The sequence below is a fragment of the Babylonia areolata genome, chromosome 35, assembly GCF_041734735.1.
Source record: "Babylonia areolata isolate BAREFJ2019XMU chromosome 35, ASM4173473v1, whole genome shotgun sequence".
Lineage (NCBI taxonomy): Eukaryota > Metazoa > Mollusca > Gastropoda > Neogastropoda > Buccinidae > Babylonia > Babylonia areolata.
In genome coordinates this window covers 785,001-810,000 of record NC_134910.1, presented here as the reverse complement: position 1 = coordinate 810,000, position 25,000 = coordinate 785,001, and the positions used below count along the sequence as shown (strand labels likewise).

General features: G+C 44.7%; 1 protein-coding gene across 11 annotated transcripts in view; it reads right to left on the bottom strand.

Annotated features, from left to right (window-relative positions):
- LOC143278152 (uncharacterized) overlaps nucleotides 1-25,000 on the bottom strand; it is a 189,149-nt gene that overhangs the window by 138,054 nt on the left and 26,095 nt on the right. For 10 of the 11 annotated variants that reach the window (XR_013053848.1, XR_013053849.1, XR_013053850.1 and 7 more), the window contains 3 exons: nucleotides 24,863-25,000; nucleotides 18,748-18,814; nucleotides 1,479-1,585 (listed from right to left, as the gene is read on the bottom strand). The exon at nucleotides 24,863-25,000 is cut by the window's right edge and continues 30 nt beyond it. Coding sequence is in view for 8 of the 11 variants with exons in the window: in XM_076583184.1 (XP_076439299.1) it covers nucleotides 1,479-1,585; nucleotides 18,748-18,814; nucleotides 24,863-25,000 (312 nt within the window). In the remaining 3 variants the exon portion in view is untranslated. The remainder of the gene's footprint in view (nucleotides 1-1,478; nucleotides 1,586-18,747; nucleotides 18,815-24,862) is intronic. The other variant, XM_076583191.1, reaches the window with a different exon arrangement.

The window sequence follows — 25,000 nt, the reverse complement described above, 5'->3', positions numbered from 1 at the left end:
TCAGGACAGCTTCTGTCACCATACCCCCTCTGCCAGGACAGCTTCTGTCACTATACCCGCCTATGTCAAGACAGCTTCTGTCACTATACCCCCCCTGTCAAGACAGCTTCTGTCACTATACCCTCTATGTCAAGACAGCTTCTGTCACTATACCCCCTATGTCAAGACAGCTTCTGTCACTATACCCCCTCTGTCAAGACAGCTTCTGTCACCACACCCCCTCTGTCAAGACAGCTTCTGTCACTATACCACCTCTGTCAGGACAGCTTCTGTCACTATACCCCCTTCTGTCAGGACAGCTTCTGTCACTATACCCCCTTCTGTCAGGACAGCTTCTGTCACTATACCCCCTTCTGTCAGGACAGCTTCTGTCACTATACCACCTTCTGTCACTATACCACCTTCTGTCAGGACAGCTTCTGTCACAATACCCCCTCTGTCAGGACAGCTTCTGTCACTATACCCCTCTGTCAGGACAGCTTCTGTCACTATACCCCCTCTGTCAAGACAGCTTCTGTCACAATACCCCCTCTGTCAGGACAGCTTCTGTCACTATACCCCCTCTGTCAGGACAGCTTCTGTCACCACACCCCCTCTGTCCAGACAGCTTCTGTCACCACCACCCTCTGTCAGGACAGCTTCTGTCACTATACCCCCTCTGTCAGGACAGCTTCTGTCACTATACCCCTCTGTCAAGACAGCTTCTGTCACCACACCCCCTCTGTCAAGACAGCTTCTGTCACTATACCCCTCTGTCAAGACAGCTTCTGTCACTATACCCCCTCTGTCAAGACAGCTTCTGTCACTATACCCCTCTGTCAGGACAGCTTCTGTCACTATACCCCCTCTGTCAAGACAGCTTCTGTCACTATACCCCCTCTGTCAAGACAGCTTCTGTCACTATACCCCTCTGTCAAGACAGCTTCTGTCACTATACCCCTCTGTCAGGACAGCTTCTGTCACTATACCCCCTCTGTCAGGACAGCTTCTGTCACAATACCCTCTATGTCAAGACAGCTTCTGTCACTATACCCCCTCTGTCAAGACAGCTTCTGTCACTATACCCCCTCTGTCAGGACAGCTTCTGTCACTATACCCCCTCTGTCAGGACAGCTTCTGTCACAATACCCTCTCTGTCAGGACAGCTTCTGTCACTATACCCCCTCTGTCAGGACAGCTTCTGTCACAATACCCTCTATGTCAAGACAGCTTCTGTCACTATACCCTCTCTGTCAAGACAGCTTGTTGTGTGCTTGTGCGTGCACACAGACAGACATACATACAGACAGACACACACACAGACACACACACACACACACACACACACACAGAGAAAGAGAAAGAGAGAGCGAAACAAAGATACGAAGAGAGATGGGAAGACAGGGAGGGAGGGAGGGAGAGAGAGAGAGAGAGAGAGAGAGAGAGAGAGAGACAGAGACAGAGACAGAGAGGAAGACAGAGAAACAGAGAGAACTGACCGACAGAGACTTGATCTGCTCAGCGTGCTGTTTCTTCATCTCCTCCATGTCCTGCTGGTGCACCTCCCGGAGCGCTGTCAGCTGCTCGTCATGAAACTGGCTCAGGTCTGCACACACACCCCCAAACACCCACCGTTACCTTCATGGTACGACTTCACTTTACCCCAAACACTGTCATCTTCATGGTACGACTTCACTTTACCCCAAACACTGCCATCTTCATGGTACGACTTCACTTTACCCCAAACACTGCCATCTTCATGGTACGACTTCACTTTACCCCAAACACCCAGTGTCATCTTCATGGTACGACTTCACTTTACCCCAAACACCCAGTGTCATCTTCATGGTACGACTTCACTTTACCCCAAACACTGTCATCTTCATGGTACGACTTCACTTTACCCCAAACACTGTCATCTTCATGGTACGACTTCACTTTACCCCAAACACCCAGTGTCATCTTCATGGTACGACTTCACTTTACCCCAAACACTGCCATCTTCATGGTACGACTTCACTTTACCCCAAACACTGTCATCTTCATGGTACGACTTCACTTTACCCCAAACACTGCCATCTTCATGGTACGACTTCACTTTACCCCAAACACTGTCATCTTCATGGTACGACTTCACTTTACCCCAAACACCCAGTGTCATCTTCATGGTACGACTTCACTTTACCCCAAACACCCAGTGTCATCTTCATGGTACGACTTCACTTTACCCCAAACACTGTCATCTTCATGGTACGACTTCACTTTACCCCAAACACCCAGTGTCACCTTCATGGTACGACTTCACTTTACCCCAAACACTGCCATCTTCATGGTACGACTTCACTTTACCATTCTTCTTCTTCTTCTTCTTCTTCTTCTTCTTCTTCTTCTTCTTATCATTATTATATACATACATACATACATGCATGCATACATACATACAGACAGACAGACAGACAGACAGACAGAGATGATCTCAGTGTATACCCATATAGAGCTATGTATTATCTCAGTGTTAACACTGCTATAGGTGACTTCAGTGTGAACACGGAGCTACAGATGTCAGTACAAACCCAGAACTACAGATGTCAGTACAAACCCAGAACTACAGATGTCAGTACAAACCCAGAACTACAGATGTCAGTACAGACCCAGAACTACAGATGATGTCAGTACAAACCCAGAACTACAGATGTCAGTACAAACCCAGAACTACAGATGATGTCAGTACAAACCCAGAACTACAGATGTCAGTACAAACCCAGAACTACAGATGATGTCAGTACAAACCCAGAACTACAGATGATGTCAGTACAAACCCAGAACTACAGATGATCTCAGTACAAACCCAGAACTACAGATGATGTCAGTACAAACCCAGAACTACAGATGATCTCAGTACAAACCCAGAACTACAGATGTCAGTACAAACCCAGAACTACAGATGATCTCAGTACAAACCCAGAACTACAGATGTCAGTACAAACCCAGAACTACAGATGATGTCAGTACAAACCCAGAACTACAGATGATGTCAGTACAAACCCAGAACTACAGATGATCTCAGTACAAACCCAGAACTACAGATGATGTCAGTACAAACCCAGAACTACAGATGTCAGTACAAACCCAGAACTACAGATGATGTCAGTACAAACCCAGAACTACAGATGTCAGTACAAACCCAGAACTACAGATGATGTCAGTACAAACCCAGAACTACAGATGTCAGTGCAAACCCAGAACTACAGATGATGTCAGTACAAACCCAGAACTACAGATGATGTCAGTACAAACCCAGAACTACAGATGATGTCAGTACAAACCCAGAACTACAGATGATGTCAGTACAAACCCAGAACTACAGATGATCTCAGTACAAACCCAGAACTACAGATGATGTCAGTACAAACCCAGAACTACAGATGTCAGTACAAACCCAGAACTACAGATGATGTCAGTACAAACCCAGAACTACAGATGTCAGTACAAACCCAGAACTACAGATGATGTCAGTGCAAACCCAGAACTACAGATGATGTCAGTACAAACCCAGAACTACAGATGATCTCAGTACAAACCCAGAACTACAGATGTCAGTACAAACCCAGAACTACAGATGATGTCAGTACAAACCCAGAACTACAGATGATGTCAGTACAAACCCAGAACTACAGATGTCAGTACAAACCCAGAACTACAGATGATGTCAGTACAAACCCAGAACTACAGATGTCAGTACAAACCCAGAACTACAGATGATGTCAGTACAAACCCAGAACTACAGATGTCAGTACAAACCCAGAACTACAGATGATGTCAGTACAAACCCAGAACTACAGATGATGTCAGTACAAACCCAGAACTACAGATGTCAGTACAAACCCAGAACTACAGATTCCAGTACAAACCCAGAACTACAGATGATGTCAGTACAAACCCAGAACTACAGATGTCAGTACAAACCCAGAACTACAGATGATGTCAGTACAAACCCAGAACTACAGATGATGTCAGTACAAACCCAGAACTACAGATGTCAGTACAAACCCAGAACTACAGATGATCTCAGTACAAACCCAGAACTACAGATGCCAGTACAAACCCTTAACTACAGATGATGTCAGTACAAACCCAGAACTACAGATGATGTCAGTACAAACCCAGAACTACAGATGATGTCAGTACAAACCCAGAACTACAGATGATGTCAGTACAAACCCAGAACTACAGATGATCTCTGTACAAACCCAGAACTACAGATGATGTCAGTACAAACCCTTAACTACAGATGATCTCAGTACAAACCCAGAACTACACTTGTCAGTACAAACCCAGAACTACAGATGATCTCAGTACAAACCCAGAACTACAGATGATGTCAGTACAAACCCAGAACTACAGATGTCAGTACAAACCCAGAACTACAGATGATCTCAGTACAAACCCAGAACTACAGATGTCAGTACAAACCCAGAACTACAGATGATGTCAGTGCAAACCCAGAACTACAGATGATGTCAGTACAAACCCTTAACTACAGATGATCTCTGTACAAACCCAGAACTACAGATGATGTCAGTACAAACCCAGAACTACAGATGATGTCAGTACAAACCCAGAACTACAGATGATCTCTGTACAAACCCAGAACTACAGATGATGTCAGTACAAACCCTTAACTACAGATGATCTCAGTACAAACCCAGAACTACACTTGTCAGTACAAACCCAGAACTACAGATGATGTCAGTACAAACCCAGAACTACAGATGATCTCAGTACAAACCCAGAACTACAGATGATGTCAGTACAAACCCAGAACTACAGATGTCAGTACAAACCCAGAACTACAGATGATGTCAGTACAAACCCAGAACTACAGATGTCAGTACAAACCCAGAACTACAGATGATGTCAGTACAAACCCAGAACTACAGATGTCAGTACAAACCCAGAACTACAGATGATGTCAGTACAAACCCAGAACTACAGATGATCTCAGTACAAACCCAGAACTACAGATGTCAGTACAAACCCAGAACTACAGATGATGTCAGTGCAAACCCAGAACTACAGATGATGTCAGTACAAACCCTTAACTACAGATGATGTCAGTACAAACCCAGAACTACAGATGATGTCAGTACAAACCCAGAACTACAGATGATCTCAGTACAAACCCAGAACTACAGATGTCAGTACAAACCCAGAACTACAGATGATGTCAGTGCAAACCCAGAACTACAGATGATGTCAGTACAAACCCTTAACTACAGATGATCTCTGTACAAACCCAGAACTACAGATGATGTCAGTACAAACCCAGAACTACAGATGATGTCAGTGCAAACCCAGAACTACAGATGATCTCTGTACAAACCCAGAACTACAGATGATGTCAGTACAAACCCTTAACTACAGATGATCTCAGTACAAACCCAGAACTGCACTTGTCAGTACAAACCCAGAACTACAGATGATGTCAGTACAAACCCAGAACTACAGATGATGTCAGTACAAACCCAGAACTACAGATGTCAGTACAAACCCAGAACTACAGATGATGTCAGTACAAACCCAGAACTACAGATGTCAGTACAAACCCAGAACTACAGATGTCAGTACAAACCCAGAACTACAGATGATGTCAGTACAAACCCAGAACTACAGATGTCAGTACAAACCCAGAACTACAGATGTCAGTACAAACCCAGAACTACAGATGATGTCAGTACAAACCCAGAACTACAGATGTCAGTACAAACCCAGAACTACAGATGATGTCAGTACAAACCCAGAACTACAGATGTCAGTACAAACCCAGAACTACAGATGATGTCAGTACAAACCCAGAACTACAGATGATCTCAGTACAAACCCAGAACTACAGATGATGTCAGTACAAACCCAGAACTACAGATGATGTCAGTACAAACCCAGAACTACAGATGATGTCAGTACAAACCCAGAACTACAGATGATGTCAGTACAAACCCAGAACTACAGATGTCAGTACAAACCCAGAACTACAGATGTCACTACAAACCCAGAACTACAGATGATGTCAGTACAAACCCAGAACTACAGATGATCTCAGTACAAACCCAGAACTACAGATGCCAGTACAAACCCAGAACTACAGATGTCAGTACAAACCCAGAACTACAGATGTCACTACAAACCCAGAACTACAGATGATGTCAGTACAAACCCAGAACTACAGATGATGTCAGTACAAACCCAGAACTACAGATGTCAGTACAAACACAGAACTACAGATGATGTCAGTACAAACCCAGAACTACAGATGTCAGTACAAACCCAGAACTACAGATGATGTCAGTACAAACCCAGAACTACAGATGATGTCAGTACAACCCCTTAACTACAGATGATCTCTGTACAAACCCAGAACTACAGATGATGTCAGTGCAAACCCAGAACTACAGATGATGTCAGTACAAACCCTTAACTACAGATGATCTCTGTACAAACCCAGAACTACAGATGATCTCAGTACAAACCCAGAACTACAGATGATGTCAGTACAAACCCAGAACTACAGATGATCTCTGTACAAACCCAGAACTACAGATGATGTCAGTACAAACCCTTAACTACAGCTGATCTCAGTACAAACCCAGAACTACAGATGTCAGTACAAACCCAGAACTACAGATGATGTCAGTACAAACCCAGAACTACAGATGTCAGTACAAACCCAGAACTACAGATGCCAGTACAAACCCAGAACTACAGATGATGTCAGTGGAAACCCAGAACTACAGATGATGTCAGTACAAACCCTTAACTACAGATGATCTCAGTACAAACCCAGAACTACACTTGTCAGTACAAACCCAGAACTACAGATGATGTCAGTACAAACCCAGAACTACAGATGATCTCAGTACAAACCCAGAACTACAGATGATGTCAGTACAAACCCAGAACTACAGATGATGTCAGTACAAACCCAGAACTACAGATGATCTCAGTACAAACCCAGAACTACAGATGCCAGTACAAACCCAGAACTACAGATGATGTCAGTGCAAACCCAGAACTACAGATGATGTCAGTACAAACCCAGAACTACAGATGATGTCAGTGCAAACCCAGAACTACAGATGATGTCAGTACAAACCCAGAACTACAGATGATGTCAGTACAAACCCAGAACTACAGATGATCTCTGTACAAACCCAGAACTACAGATGATGTCAGTACAAACCCTTAACTACAGATGATCTCAGTACAAACCCAGAACTACACTTGTCAGTACAAACCCAGAACTACAGATGATCTCAGTACAAACCCAGAACTACAGATGATGTCAGTACAAACCCAGAACTACAGATGTCAGTACAAACCCAGAACTACAGATGATCTCAGTACAAACCCAGAACTACAGATGTCAGTACAAACCCAGAACTACAGATGATGTCAGTGCAAACCCAGAACTACAGATGATGTCAGTACAAACCCTTAACTACAGATGATCTCTGTACAAACCCAGAACTACAGATGATGTCAGTACAAACCCAGAACTACAGATGATGTCAGTACAAACCCAGAACTACAGATGATCTCTGTACAAACCCAGAACTACAGATGATGTCAGTACAAACCCTTAACTACAGATGATCTCAGTACAAACCCAGAACTACACTTGTCAGTACAAACCCAGAACTACAGATGATGTCAGTACAAACCCAGAACTACAGATGATCTCAGTACAAACCCAGAACTACAGATGATGTCAGTACAAACCCAGAACTACAGATGTCAGTACAAACCCAGAACTACAGATGATGTCAGTACAAACCCAGAACTACAGATGTCAGTACAAACCCAGAACTACAGATGTCAGTACAAACCCAGAACTACAGATGATGTCAGTACAAACCCAGAACTACAGATGTCAGTACAAACCCAGAACTACAGATGATGTCAGTACAAACCCAGAACTACAGATGATCTCAGTACAAACCCAGAACTACAGATGTCAGTACAAACCCAGAACTACAGATGATGTCAGTGCAAACCCAGAACTACAGATGATGTCAGTACAAACCCTTAACTACAGATGATCTCTGTACAAACCCAGAACTACAGATGATGTCAGTACAAACCCAGAACTACAGATGATGTCAGTACAAACCCAGAACTACAGATGATCTCTGTACAAACCCAGAACTACAGATGATGTCAGTACAAACCCTTAACTACAGATGATCTCAGTACAAACCCAGAACTACACTTGTCAGTACAAACCCAGAACTACAGATGATCTCAGTACAAACCCAGAACTACAGATGATGTCAGTACAAACCCAGAACTACAGATGTCAGTACAAACCCAGAACTACAGATGATGTCAGTACAAACCCAGAACTACAGATGTCAGTACAAACCCAGAACTACAGATGCCAGTACAAACCCAGAACTACAGATGATGTCAGTACAAACCCAGAACTACAGATGTCAGTACAAACCCAGAACTACAGATGTCAGTACAAACCCAGAACTACAGATGATGTCAGTACAAACCCAGAACTACAGATGTCAGTACAAACCCAGAACTACAGATGATGTCAGTACAAACCCAGAACTACAGATGTCAGTACAAACCCAGAACTACAGATGATGTCAGTACAAACCCAGAACTACAGATGATCTCAGTACAAACCCAGAACTACAGATGATGTCAGTACAAACCCAGAACTACAGATGTCAGTACAAACCCAGAACTACAGATGTCAGTACAAACCCAGAACTACAGATGATGTCAGTACAAACCCAGAACTACAGATGATCTCAGTACAAACCCAGAACTACAGATGTCAGTACAAACCCAGAACTACAGATGTCAGTACAAACCCAGAACTACAGATGATCTCAGTACAAACCCAGAACTACAGATGATGTCAGTACAAACCCAGAACTACAGATGTCAGTACAAACCCAGAACTACAGATGATGTCAGTACAAACCCAGAACTACAGATGATGTCAGTACAAACCCAGAACTACAGATGTCAGTACAAACCCAGAACTACAGATGCCAGTACAAACCCAGAACTACAGATGATGTCAGTGCAAACCCAGAACTACAGATGATGTCAGTACAAACCCAGAACTACAGATGATGTCAGTACAAACCCAGAACTACAGATGATGTCAGTACAAACCCAGAACTACAGATGATCTCTGTACAAACCCAGAACTACAGATGATGTCAGTGCAAACCCAGAACTACAGATGATGTCAGTACAAACCCAGAACTACAGATGATGTCAGTACAAACCCAGAACTACAGATGATCTCTGTACAAACCCAGAACTACAGATGAGTCAGTACAAACCCTTAACTACAGATGATCTCAGTACAAACCCAGAACTACACTTGTCAGTACAAACCCAGAACTACAGATGATCTCAGTACAAACCCAGAACTACAGATGATGTCAGTACAAACCCAGAACTACAGATGTCAGTACAAACCCAGAACTACAGATGATCTCAGTACAAACCCAGAACTACAGATGATGTCAGTACAACCCAGAACTACAGATGATCAGTACAAACCCAGAACTACAGATGATGTCAGTACAAACCCAGAACTACAGATGATGTCAGTACAAACCCAGAACTACAGATGATCTCTGTACAAACCCAGAACTACAGATGATGTCAGTACAAACCCAGAACTACAGATGATCTCTGTACAAACCCAGAACTACAGATGATGTCAGTACAAACCCAGAACTACAGATGATCTCAGTACAAACCCAGAACTACAGATGATGTCAGTACAAACCCAGAACTACAGATTGTCAGTACAAACCCAGAACTACAGATGATGTCAGTACAAACCCAGAACTACAGATGATGTCAGTACAAACCCAGAACTACAGATGTCAGTACAAACCCAGAACTACAGATGATGTCAGTACAAACCCAGAACTACAGATGTCAGTACAAACCCAGAACTACAGATGTCAGTACAAACCCAGAACTACAGATGATGTCAGTACAAACCCAGAACTACAGATGTCAGTACAAACCCAGAACTACAGATGATGTCAGTACAAACCCAGAACTACAGATGTCAGTACAAACCTAGAACTACAGATGATGTCAGTACAAACCCAGAACTACAGATGATCTCAGTACAAACCCAGAACTACAGATGATCTCAGTACAAACCCAGAACTACAGATGTCAGTACAAACCCAGAACTACAGATGTCAGTACAAACCCAGAACTACAGATGATCTCAGTACAAACCCAGAACTACAGATGCCAGTACAAACCCAGAACTACAGATGATGTCAGTACAAACCCAGAACTACAGATGTCAGTACAAACCCAGAACTACAGATGTCACTACAAACCCAGAACTACAGATGATGTCAGTACAAACCCAGAACTACAGATGATCTCAGTACAAACTCAGAACTACAGATGCCAGTACAAACCCAGAACTACAGATGATGTCAGTACAAACCCAGAACTACAGATGTCAGTACAAACCCAGAACTACAGATGTCACTACAAACCCAGAACTACAGATGATGTCAGTACAAACCCAGAACTACAGATGATGTCAGTACAAACCCAGAACTACAGATGTCAGTACAAACACAGAACTACAGATGATGTCAGTACAAACCCAGAACTACAGATGTCAGTACAAACCCAGAACTACAGATGATGTCAGTACAAACCCAGAACTACAGATGATGTCAGTACAACCCCTTAACTACAGATGATCTCTGTACAAACCCAGAACTACAGATGATGTCAGTGCAAACCCAGAACTACAGATGATGTCAGTACAAACCCTTAACTACAGATGATCTCTGTACAAACCCAGAACTACAGATGATCTCAGTACAAACCCAGAACTACAGATGATGTCAGTACAAACCCAGAACTACAGATGATCTCTGTACAAACCCAGAACTACAGATGATGTCAGTACAAACCCTTAACTACAGATGATCTCAGTACAAACCCAGAACTACAGATGTCAGTACAAACCCAGAACTACAGATGATGTCAGTACAAACCCAGAACTACAGATGTCAGTACAAACCCAGAACTACAGATGCCAGTACAAACCCAGAACTACAGATGATGTCAGTGCAAACCCAGAACTACAGATGATGTCAGTACAAACCCAGAACTACAGATGATGTCAGTGCAAACCCAGAACTACAGATGATGTCAGTACAAACCCAGAACTACAGATGATGTCAGTACAAACCCTTAACTACAGATGATCTCAGTACAAACCCAGAACTACACTTGTCAGTACAAACCCAGAACTACAGATGATGTCAGTACAAACCCAGAACTACAGATGTCAGTACAAACCCAGAACTACAGATGATGTCAGTACAAACCCAGAACTACAGATGATCTCAGTACAAACCCAGAACTACAGATGATGTCAGTACAAACCCAGAACTACAGATGATCTCAGTACAAAACCCCTGTCAGATCCTCGGGGTGATCCCAGTGTACACACACACACACACACACACACACACACACACACACACACACGTTGCCGGGACGTCCCACCAAAAGCACTGACGGACGCACAGGCCGGCACTGAGGAACACAAACAGAACAACAGCCCACTCCACTCCTGCCCCGTGACACACGCACCACTCGCCGCCAGCACAACTTTCTGACCGCCAGACATCACCGTCCCTGGCTGATAGCGCTGTTCCACACACACACACCACACACACACACGTTCCGGAGGGGTGTGGGTGAAGGAGGGAGAAGGAAGGAGCAGGAGGGTGGGGGGAGCCAGAGAGAGGCTGGCAGATAGCGGGGTGGACAAAATCAACTGCCCTGCGCTCGTCAGTCTCCCGAACTCCCTCCCCCCCTTCCCCACCCCCACCTCCCCGACACTGCCCCTCCCCCGCCGCTCACCATTTCTCTACCTCCCCCCCACCCTCCCACACTGTACCACCATGTCCAATCCCCCGACCCTATACCCCACTCCAATTCCACCCCCCACCACCCTACACACACACACTCTAATTTCCCGCCACCTTCTCTAATCCCTCCCATATATCCCCACCATCTCCAACCCCCCCCCCCCCCACAATATACCCCCCAACACACACACACAATCTCCAATCCCCCCATATATCCCCCACCATCTCCAATCCCCCCATATATCCCCCACCATCTCCAATCCCCCCACTCTATATCCCCCACCATCTCCAATCCCCCACTCTATATTCCTCACCATCTCCAATCCCCCCATATATCCCCCACCATCTCCAATCCCCCACTCTATATCCCCCACCATCTCCAATCCCCCCATATATCCCCCACCATCTCAAATCCCCCCATATATCCCCCACCATCTCCAATCCCCCCACTCTATATCCCCCACCATCTCCAATCCCCCCATATATCCCTCACCATCTCCAATCCCCCCATATATCCCCCACCATCTCCAATCCCCCCACTCTATATCCCCCACCATCTCCAATCCCCCCACTCTATATCCCCCACCATCTCCAATCCCCCACTCTATATCCCCCACAATATCCAATCTCCCACTCTATATCCCCCACAATATCCAATCCCCCACTCTATATCCCCCACAATATCCAATCTCCCACTCTATATCCCCCACCATCTCCAATCCCCCACTCTATATCCCCCACAATATCCAATCTCCCACTCTATATCCCCCACCATCTCCAATCCCCCACTCTATATCCCCCACAATATCCAATCTCCCACTCTATATCCCCCACCATCTCCAATCCCCCCATATATCCCCCACCATCTCCAATCCCCCACTCTATATCCCCCACCATCTCCAATCCCCAAATCTATATCCCCACCATCTCCACCACCCCAGCCCCCACCATATATCCCCCACCATCTCCAATCCCCCAACTCTATATCCCACACGCACACTTACACACACGTAAGCATACATTGTGTATGTTAAAAATATTATACTAATATGAATATAAAACAGTAAGTCTAATAAAAATACACATGGCAATAACAGGGAAGGGGCTGCTCACTGCCAAAGGAAACATAATTCAACATATAAAATAGTATGAGAATAAAAATGTCACAGGTGAACGAGAGAGAGACAGACAGAGAGAGAGAGAGACAGACAGACAGACAGACAGACACAGACAGACAGACATACAGATAGACAGACATACAGACAGACAGACAGAGGGAGACTCAGAGAGAGAGAGAGAGAGAGAGAGAGTGTGTGTGTGTGTGTGCGCGCACAAAAGTGGAGATAATCGGAAAAGTGTGGTGCAGCCGTCAATCACCATCATTTTACACACACACACACACACACACACACATACACACACATACACACACACACACACACACACACACACACACAACTACATGCACACACACACACACCTACATGCACACACACACACACAACACACACACACACACATACCTACACACACACACCGGCACTGAGGAACACAAACAGAACCAACAGCCCACTCCACTCCTGCCCCGTGACACACGCACCACTCGCCGCCAGCACAACTTTCTGACCGCCAGACATCACCGTCCCTGGCTGATAGCGCTGTTCCACACACACACACCACACACACACACGTTCCGGAGGGGTGTGGGTGAAGGAGGGAGAAGGAAGGAGCAGGAGGGTGGGGGGAGCCAGAGAGAGGCTGGCAGCTAGCGGGGTGGACAAAATCAACTGCCCTGCGCTCGTCAGTCTCCCGAACTCCCTCCCCCCCTTCCCCACCCCCACCTCCCCGACACTGCCCCTCCCCCGCCGCTCACCATTTCTCTACCTCCCCCCCACCCTCCCACACTGTACCACCATGTCCAATCCCCCGACCCTATACCCCACTCCAATTCCACCCCCCACCACCCTACACACACACACTCTAATTTCCCGCCACCTTCTCTAATCCCTCCCATATATCCCCACCATCTCCAACCCCCCCCCCCCCCACAATATACCCCCCAACACACACACACAATCTCCAATCCCCCCATATATCCCCCACCATCTCCAATCCCCCCATATATCCCCCACCATCTCCAATCCCCCCACTCTATATCCCCCACCATCTCCAATCCCCCACTCTATATTCCTCACCATCTCCAATCCCCCCATATATCCCCCACCATCTCCAATCCCCCACTCTATATCCCCCACCATCTCCAATCCCCCCATATATCCCCCACCATCTCAAATCCCCCCATATATCCCCCACCATCTCCAATCCCCCCACTCTATATCCCCCACCATCTCCAATCCCCCCATATATCCCTCACCATCTCCAATCCCCCCATATATCCCCCACCATCTCCAATCCCCCCACTCTATATCCCCCACCATCTCCAATCCCCCCACTCTATATCCCCCACCATCTCCAATCCCCCACTCTATATCCCCCACAATATCCAATCTCCCACTCTATATCCCCCACAATATCCAATCCCCCACTCTATATCCCCCACAATATCCAATCTCCCACTCTATATCCCCCACCATCTCCAATCCCCCACTCTATATCCCCCACAATATCCAATCTCCCACTCTATATCCCCCACCATCTCCAATCCCCCACTCTATATCCCCCACAATATCCAATCTCCCACTCTATATCCCCCACCATCTCCAATCCCCCCATATATCCCCCACCATCTCCAATCCCCCACTCTATATCCCCCACCATCTCCAATCCCCAAATCTATATCCCCACCATCTCCACCACCCCAGCCCCCACCATATATCCCCCACCATCTCCAATCCCCCAACTCTATATCCCACACGCACACTTACACACACGTAAGCATACATTGTGTATGTTAAAAATATTATACTAATATGAATATAAAACAGTAAGTCTAATAAAAATACACATGGCAATAACAGGGAAGGGGCTGCTCACTGCCAAAGGAAACATAATTCAACATATAAAATAGTATGAGAATAAAAATGTCACAGGTGAACGAGAGAGAGACAGACAGAGAGAGAGAGAGACAGACAGACAGACAGACAGACACAGACAGACAGACATACAGATAGACAGACATACAGACAGACAGACAGAGGGAGACTCAGAGAGAGAGAAAGAGAGAGAGAGAGTGTGTGTGTGTGTGTGCGCGCACAAAAGTGGAGATAATCGGAAAAGTGTGGTGCAGCCGTCAATCACCATCATTTTACACACACACACACACACACACACACACACACACACATACACACACACACACACACACACACACACACAACTACATGCACACACACACACACCTACATGCACACACACACACACAACACACACACACACACCTACACACACACACACACACGCTCCCTTCACCCCCCCCTCCGCCCCACCCCACCCCTCACCTCCCCCCCCCCAAACACACACACCCTTTCTGACTTATCCTTTGTCACATTGATAAGCTAACACAGTTGAGGACAAACTCCAGCCACAAACCCTCTGTCCCTGATAAGCACACACACACACACACACACACACATACACACACACATACACACACACACACACACACACACACACACACACACACACACACACATACACACACACATCCCCACCTCATTACAGGCACAGTACGGCCAGACGTGTCTAACTATTCAGAACAGTTACAGTTCCAGTTTAAGTTTTTTCAAGGAGACGTCACTGTGTTCGGACAAATCCATATAGGCAACGCCACCACACCTGTCAGGCACATGCCTGACCTGCAGCTTGACCCAAAACGCTTGGTCAGGCACTGAGTGCATACCTTATTTTTGTGTAGCTATCAGAGTGGATTTCATCTGCACCATTTAGCCAATCAGGGTGGATTTCATCTGCACCATTTAGCCAGAGGACAACCCTTATGTTGCCATGGGATCTTTTCCAGTGCGCCAAATGCGTGCTGCATCCGAGACCTCGGTTCTTAGACTCACCCGCACACCTATCTCCCTGACAGACCATTCAGTGCTTCTTTCCCGGCTTCACTTTGTATTTGGTATCAACGGTACTGCTCTCAAATGGTTCAAATCTTATCTCATTGACCGATTCCAGTCTGTCATCGTCGATAATTTCCAGTCTGAACCCGTTAAAGTCGAACACGGTGTCCCACAGGGATCTGTTTTAGGCCCAGTTCTCTTCACACTGTACACTGCTTCTCTCGCCGAAATTATCAACCACCATGTCTGTCATCATTCTTATGCTGATGACACTCAACTCCAGAAAAGTGATACTTCTGAAAAATTGTCGTCGCTCTTGCAAGAAACATCCGACTGCTTCCTGGACATTCAGAACTGGATGACTCGGAATAAGTTACAAATGAACGCGGACAAAACTGAAGCAATCATCAAAGGAAGTACAAAAACTCTCTTCTATCATAAATGACAAAATCAAACTTGGCAGTACATCCATCCCTCTTTCCAGTTCGGTCAGGAACCTCGGCGTTGTCCTTGACAACACACTGTCCCTGTAAACACTTATCAGTCAGACCTGTAAATCCTGCTACTGTCAACTGCGCATCAGTTCCGTTCGGAAATATCTGTCCACCGACGCAACATCTAGACTTGTTGTTTCTCTCATTCTCTCTCGCCTTGACTACTGTAACTCCCTATTGTCTGGTTTGCCTGCTTCATCCATTCAGTCCCTTCAGCGCATACAAAACTCTGCTGCCCGACTCGTCCTCAGAAAGAAAAGATCTGAGCACATCACTCCTCTTTTGCAACATCTCCACTGGCTTCCTGTCTCACACAGAATAAAGTACAAGATCAACGTTCTATGTTATAGATGTATTCACAAATCTGCCCCTTCCTATCTTTGCGGCTGCCTTCACCTCTACACTCCATCTCGCTCACTACGATCGGCTTCGGACCCACCCTGTTTACACATACCCAGATTCAAACATGTTCCACTGTTGGACGCCGTTCTTTCTCTGTCTCTGGACCTTGCAATTGGAATGAACTTCCTCTTTCGCTTCGTCAAGTCTCCGCACTCAGCTCTTTCAAGTCTGGCCTTAAAACCCACCTCTTCCTAAGATAGCCTCCCTTCCCTGCCTCTTCCTTGTCTTTAGTTTCTCCAGTTTTAGAGTTACGCATGCGTGTGAATGACTGGTGTGAAAGCGCTTTGATTTGTCTACGCACAGGATTCAGCGCTATATAAATACTTACTATTATTATTATTATTATCATTATCATTATTATTATGTGAACGACAAGACGCTCAGCTTGATTTCTGAAGTCCAACTTGAGGGAAAGGTCAACTGAGACCTAAATTGGAACCCAGACCGTCACGGACATTGTATCAGCAGAAGAACGTCCTAACCATTCTACCACCTTGTTCCTGGTGTGGAGCACGTGACTGCTGACTGAACACCAACATCGTCAACACGGAACATGAGGTTCACACAACATGGCGACCACCCTTCACCACTGCACTGCACTGCACTGCAAGAGAGACAACTGCTGCAAGCCACCCCACCACAGGGCCACACAGTGGCTGCCCCTGACCAGAGAGAGAGAGAGAGAGAGGGCCCCTGAACATGCATTGTTCTGCTGCCAGTTGCTGTCGTCGTGAACGCTGCCAAAGGCGCTTTTGCATCGGCGTTAAACTGCCACCGGCCTTCTCCGAGGTTGTGAAACTGTCAGCTGCCATAGCTGTCACCGTTAAACTGTCACTGGCATAGCTGTCACCGTTAAACTGTCAGCAGCCATAGCTGTCACCGTTAAACTGTCAGCAGTCATAGCTGTCACCGTTAAACTGTCAGCAGCCATAGCCGTCACCGTTAAACTGTCAGCAGCCACAGCTGTCACCGTTAAACTGTCAGCAGCCATAGCCGTCACCGTTAAACTGTCAGCAGTCATAGCTGTCACCGTTAAACTGTCACTGGCATGAAATCAGCATACAGTATTTCAAGGTTGTTTTCAACTTTTTAACTTTTCAGCTCTTGAAATCACGCTGTATTGTGTTTGCGCAGTTACATGTCGCCGAAAATACCGTGCCTATTTCAAGGCCTAGCACTTTGGTTTTCAGTCACTGATTAATTATTTGGTGTTTTAGTGCATGGGCAGGTAGTTCGTTTTGCTTGTTGCTGCTGGGGCATTCCATTCATTGCACTGGTAGGAAACTAGTGTTCCTCCTCCTCCTCCTTCTCCTCCTCCTTCTTCTTCCTGTGTTTTTTTCAATGCAGATCAAAACTACACATTAATAATCCCCGCTGAATGCCAGCATTCGTACAGCTACGGGAAGAACACAAAATTCAGCATGTACTGTGCCAACCCGAAGACCAAGAATGGATGCCTCAATGGTGGGGCGAATTACAAGTAGAAGCTCACTGGTGTAAACTTGAAGCGGCTCACACACACACACACACACACAACCTCCCCCCAAACCAGAAATCAACACCTGGTCACCATGAGTGTGTGTATATCTGTCAGTGTGTGTGTGTGTGTGTGTGTGTGTGTGTGTGTGTGTGTGTGTGTGTGTTAGTGTGTGTGTGTGTCCGTCAGTGTGTGTGTGTGTGTTCGTGTGTGTGTGTGTGTGTGTGTGTGTGTGTGTGTGTGTGTGTGTGTGTGTGTGTGGATGACGGTGGATGTGTGCGTGTGGGGAGGGGGGGATGTAAGTGTGTGTGCGTGTATGTGTGTCCTAAGTGCTTTTTTAAACCAACATCCCAAAAGCCAAACGTTCCCCAGGAAGAAAGACAAGGACCCAGCCCAGCACTGACCTCTCTTCACGTCGTCCGCAAAACGTTTCTGTTGGTCCACCTCTTTCTGCAGGGCCGTGATCCGTTGCTGCACACACAGCCAACACACACATCACTTTGCTGCACACACACACACACACAGAGAGAGAGAGAGAGAGAGAGAGAGAGAGAGAGAGAGAGAGATAGACACACACACACACACACACACACACACACACACACACACACACACACATTGCTTACGCCAACTTTAATCACTTAATGTAGCATCATTCTTATGTTCTATCAAAGGCATTAACTTACTATAAAAAGAAAGAACGCATCATTTGATGTCCGAATGTGAATATACTTCTTTTCTTTAAAGATCCCCATGTGAATACAGTACATCACTACAGAAATGAAACAAAACATGTTGTAGCAGTGTTGCCATGGAATATTCTGAAACACCACATCCAGTTTTGTCACAGATTAGTTACGGACAAAACACAGTAAATCACTACAGAAATGAAACAAAACATGTTGTAGCAGTGTTGCCATGGAATATTCTGAAACACCACATCCAGTTTTGTCACAGATTAGTTACGGACAAAACCACAGAACACTCTACAGCACATCGCACAGCACTGCTTAATTCAGCATCATTAAGAAAACAACAACAGCACAGCAAAACTGTTAACAGTTTTAATTTCGCTTTTTGTAATGCGTGCAAAACTCAGCATATATGAACACGTTCACACACTGAATACATCACCAACAATCTAAATTAGAACCGGACAGAGATTCATCAGACACGCCACTGCCCAATTTAATCAATGAGAACATGTCAGCAAGTTGAGGACCTGACAAACACGTTTCTTTCAGTATAGAGATTCATCAGACACGCTACTGCCCAATTTAATCAGTGAGAACATGTCAGCAAGTTGAGGACCTGACAAACACGTTTCTTTCAGTATAAAGATTCATCAGACACGCTACTGCCCAATTTAATCAGTGAGAACATCAGTCAGCACGTTGAAGACCTGACAAACACGTTTCATTCAGTTGCTGAGCGATCACGAACACAATCAAAAACGGGGAAAAAACCCGCCAGAAAATGACTCAAATACACGAACTGAAATCACTTTCAATTAACCCATTCACCCCTACAGAGGTCACAGCCTCCACAGGCCATCCTGCCAACCAACGCAGGAAAAACGCAGAGAATAATTATTCAGAAATCGAGCGTTCTTCCCTCCAAATCTACATGTGCGGACAGAGCCGGAAATATCACAGAAGTTAGTTCTCTTTCTGTGCGGACAGAGCCGGAAATATCACAGAAGTTAGTTCTCTTTCTGTGCGGACACAGCCGGAAATATCACTTTCTGTGCGGACAGAGCCGGAAATATCACAGAAGTTAGTTCTCTTTCTGTGCGGACAGAGCCGGAAATATCACAGAAGTTAGTTCTCTTTCTGTGCGGACAGAGCCGGAAATATCACAGAAGTTAGTTCTCTTTCTGTGCGGACACAGCCGGAAATATCACAGAAGTTAGTTCTCTTTCTGTGCGGACAGAGCCGGAAATATCACAGAAGTCAGTTCTCTTTCTGTGCGGACAGAGCCGGAAATATCACAGAAGTTAGTTCTCTTTCTGTTCGGTTAAAACATAATTATGTAGGCATGTATCAGCCATTCTAATTAAAATAATAATAATAAATTAATTAATCAAATAAAAAAATCAATGCCACAGCAGTGCTCCGATGCAGGGCTGAATGAGTTAAATGCATCTAACTAAAATAATAATAATAATAATGTGTTCAAAAGGCTTTACAAGAAAAAATCTTTGCTGAAATGAAATCACACACACACAAAAAATGATGGAAAAAAAGAAAGAATAGGAATAATAATGGAAACAAATAAGAATGACAACAGAAAAAAGATGAAAAAAATAACTGTGTGTGAAAAATGATGGAAAAAAAGAAAGAAAAAGAATAATAACGGAAACAAATAAGAATGACGACAGAAAAAAGATGAAAAAACCCACTGTGTGCGGCAATGGATAGGGACCCAAAGACAGTGTGGAAAACACTTACAGAACTCAGCAATGGATAGGGACCCAAAGACAGTGTGGAAAACACTTACAGAACTCAGCAATGGATAGGGACCAAAAGACAGTGTGGAAAACACTTACAGAACTCAAAGGAATGGATAGGGACCCAAAGACAGTGTGGAAAACACTTACAGAACTCAGCTATGGACAGGGACCCAAAGGCAGTGTGGAAAACACTTACAGAACTCAAAGGAATGGATAGGGACCCAAAGACAGTGTGGAAAACACTTACAGAACTCAGCTATGGATAGGGACCCAAAGACTGTGTGGAAAACACTTACAGAACTCAGCAATGGATAGGGACCCAAAGACTGTGTGGAAAACACTTACAGAACTCAGAGGAATGGGTGATCCATGATCACACCCACATCAAAAAGCTTCGCTAGTGAGAACATTCTGAAAGTCTAATGAATGACAACACATACAAAAAAATCACCAGACAACAATTCACACAAAATAAAATTAGCCAGCTAACAAATGTCAAAGACACTTTCCATTTTGACTGTTTAGTATCTGATCAAGACGATACAGTAGCCTGAACAGTGTGGGATTACATATGGAATGATAAGAACAAGCCTCGTCCAAATGTGGGGGATTGAAGTGTGTCGCTGCATTCGTGACAACAACTGCACCTCAGGCAACCTCTTCACATCCAGTTGTCACCGGAAGCAAGATTTTTTGTTTTGTTTAAACCTTCACGAGTTGGACAACCGTGGGAGGAAAAGTAAGGGGGATAACTCACCGTCCTGAGTGAGTTAAGGAAGGCGAGTTATGAGTCGGGAACGTTCAGCTTCCTGCTGAGTAACCACTTTTCAAATTGTTTCCTGGTGACACCAATATATATATATATATCACTGGTGTTGTTTTTCTTTCTTATTTTAATTTGTTTTTTTAAAGTTCACGCTGTTCCAGGATTTGTGGTAGATAATCCCTGCTTCTTTATTTTCTAAAAAAATATCAATCCACCAATAATGCACACTCATGTGTGCGGTACAAATGTCAAGCTCATGAAAAGAAAAACCCCAAACCCCAAAACAAAACACCAACAAAATGCATCGCCTTATAGTCTGACAACTCAGTAACAAGGACAACATCAGAACAACCTTCAATGCACACACATGCACATACACACTAAAGTGCTGTAACCATGACAACACCAACAAAGCCATCACTGCATGCCAAATAATAATACGGTAACCATGACAACATCAACAATGGCATCACCGCACACCTAATAGCATATGGTAACCATGACAACACCAACAAAGCCATCACTGCATGCCAAATAATAATACGGTAACCATGACAACACCAACAATGGCATCACCGCACACCTAATAGCATATGGTAACCATGACAACACCAACAATGGCATCACCGCACACATAATATATGGTAACCATGACAACACCAATAATGCCATCACCGCACACCTAATAACATATGGTAACCATGACAACACCAACAATGGCATCACCGCACACCTAATAATGTATGGTAACCATGACAACACCAACAATGGTATCACGGCACACCTAATGTATGGTAACCATGACAACACCAACAATGCCATCACAGCATATCACAGAATACAGTGTTCACAGAAAAGTTGTGGACCACTTGAGAAATTGCAGTTTTCCCCAGAAGGGCACAGTGAAAGGTTGGTGGAATTGCACCTTTTTTTTTTCTTTTTTTTTTTTAAACCATAAGTTTAAAAAAAAAATTAAAACTAACAAAAAAACACAAACATAAACACTGTTTTTTGCCTGAAATACTGATTTTTCAAACGCATTTTTCCAGCTCTACATTGTTGGTGTCTTCAAGGTCAGAGGCTAGTGCTCTCCGCTGCAATAATTTAAATCCAATAATTTCTCGATATTAAGAAGAAGAAGAAGAAAAAATTATGGAAACATGTCTGCTTTTATGAAGTGGTCCTTAACCCGTCTGTCACACTGTAACCATGACAACGCCAACAGTGCCCTCTGACTGTCACTATAACAACGCACATCATGCCTTCACTGCGGTCCATTAGTCTACCGTCACCATGACAACGCATACAGTGCCTTCACTGCAGTCCATTAGTCTACCGTCACCATGACAACGCATACAGTGCCTTCACTGCGGTCCATTAGTCTACCGTCACCATGACAACGCATACAGTGCCTTCACTACGGTCCATTAGTCTACCGTCACCATGACAATGCATACAGTGCACAGTGCCGTTACTGCAGTCCGTTAGTCTACCGTCACCATGACAACGCATACAGTGCCTTCACTGCAGTCCGTTAGTCTACCGTCACCATGACATCGCATACAGTGCCTTCACTGCAGTCCGTTAGTCTACCGTCACCATGACAACGCATACAGTGCCTTCACTGCGGTCCATTAGTCTACCGTCACCATGACAACGCATACAGTGCCTTCACTGCGGTCCATTAGTCTACCGTCACCATGACAACGCATACAGTGCCTTCACTGCGGTCCATTAGTCTACCGTCACCATGACAACGCATACAGTGCCTTCACTGCAGTCCATTAGTCTACCGTCACCATGACAACGCATACAGTGCCTTCACTGCGGTCCATTAGTCTACCGTCACCATGACAACGCATACAGTGCCTTCACTGCGGTCCATTAGTCTACCGTCACCATGACAACGCATACAGTGCACAGTGCCGTTACTGCAATCCATAAGCCTTCTGTCACTGCATTCTATGTACTGTAATAGGATTAACACATTTAGTGCCTTCTCTGCATTCTATATATCGTCATCAGAATAACACATTTAGTGCCTTCTCTGCATTCTATATATCGTCATCATAATAACACATTTAGTGCCTTCTCTGCATTCTATATATTGTAATTAGAATAACACATTCTGTGCCTTCTCTGCATTCTATATATTGTAATTAGAATAACACATTTAGTGCCTTCTCTGCATTCTATATATTGTAATTAGAATAACACATTCTGTGCCTTCTCTGCATTCTATATACTGTAATTAGAATAACACATTTAGTGCCTTCTCTGCATTCTATATATTGTAATTAGAATAACACATTCAGTGCCTTCTCTGCATTCTATATACTGCAATTAGAATAACACATTCTGTGCCTTCTCTGCATTCTATATACTGCAATTAGAATAACACATTCTGTGCCTTCTCTGCATTCTATTTACTGTAATTAGAATAACACATTTAGTGCCTTCTCTGCATTCTATATACTGTCATCAGAACACATTTAGTGCCTTCTCTGCATTCTATATATTGTAATTAGAATAACACATTCAGTGCCTTCTCTGCATTCTATATACTGTAATTAGAATAACACATTCAGTGCCTTCTCTGCATTCTATATACTGTCATCAGAACACATTTAGTGCCTTCTCTGCATTCTATATATTGTAATTAGAATAACACATTCAGTGCCTTCTCTGCATTCTATATACTGTAATCAGAATAACACATTCTGTGCCTTCTCTGCATTCTATATACTGTCATCAGAACACATTCAGTGCCTTCTCTGCATTCTATATACTGTAATTAGAATAACACATTCAGTGCCTTCTCTGCATTCTATATACTGTCATCAGAACACATTCAGTGCCTTCTCTGCATTCTATATACTGTCATCAGAACACATTTAGTGCCTTCTCTGCATTCTATGTACTGTCATCAGACTAACACATTTATTGCCTTCTCTGCATTCTATGTAGGTCATCAGAATAACACATTTAGTGTGCTTACTGCAATCAGTAATTATACATCACAAAACAACACCAATAGTGCTTTTCACTGCACACACACACACACACATAAAAAAAAACCCATATCAACGAGAGAAAACCACTGTCACCATGACAACACCAATAGTGCTTTCCACAGCACACACACAAAAATGTATTCAAAAAAATCCACTGTCACCATGACAACAACACCAACTTTGTGTCACACACACACACACACACACACACACGTGTACACGACAAGCAGGTGAAGCAACGTGTGTGTGCAGGCAGGAGGAGGTGTGAGCCAAGAAGCGGCGGTGACCTGGGACTCCCCGGTGACGTTGGTCAGCTTGGTCTGACTGCGCTCCTTCAGGTGCGTGCTCTGGGCCAGCTCCACCTCCATGCGGCTTAGCTGCTGTCGCTGCTCCGAGATCTTCACGTCCCTCTCCCTCAGGGCCTC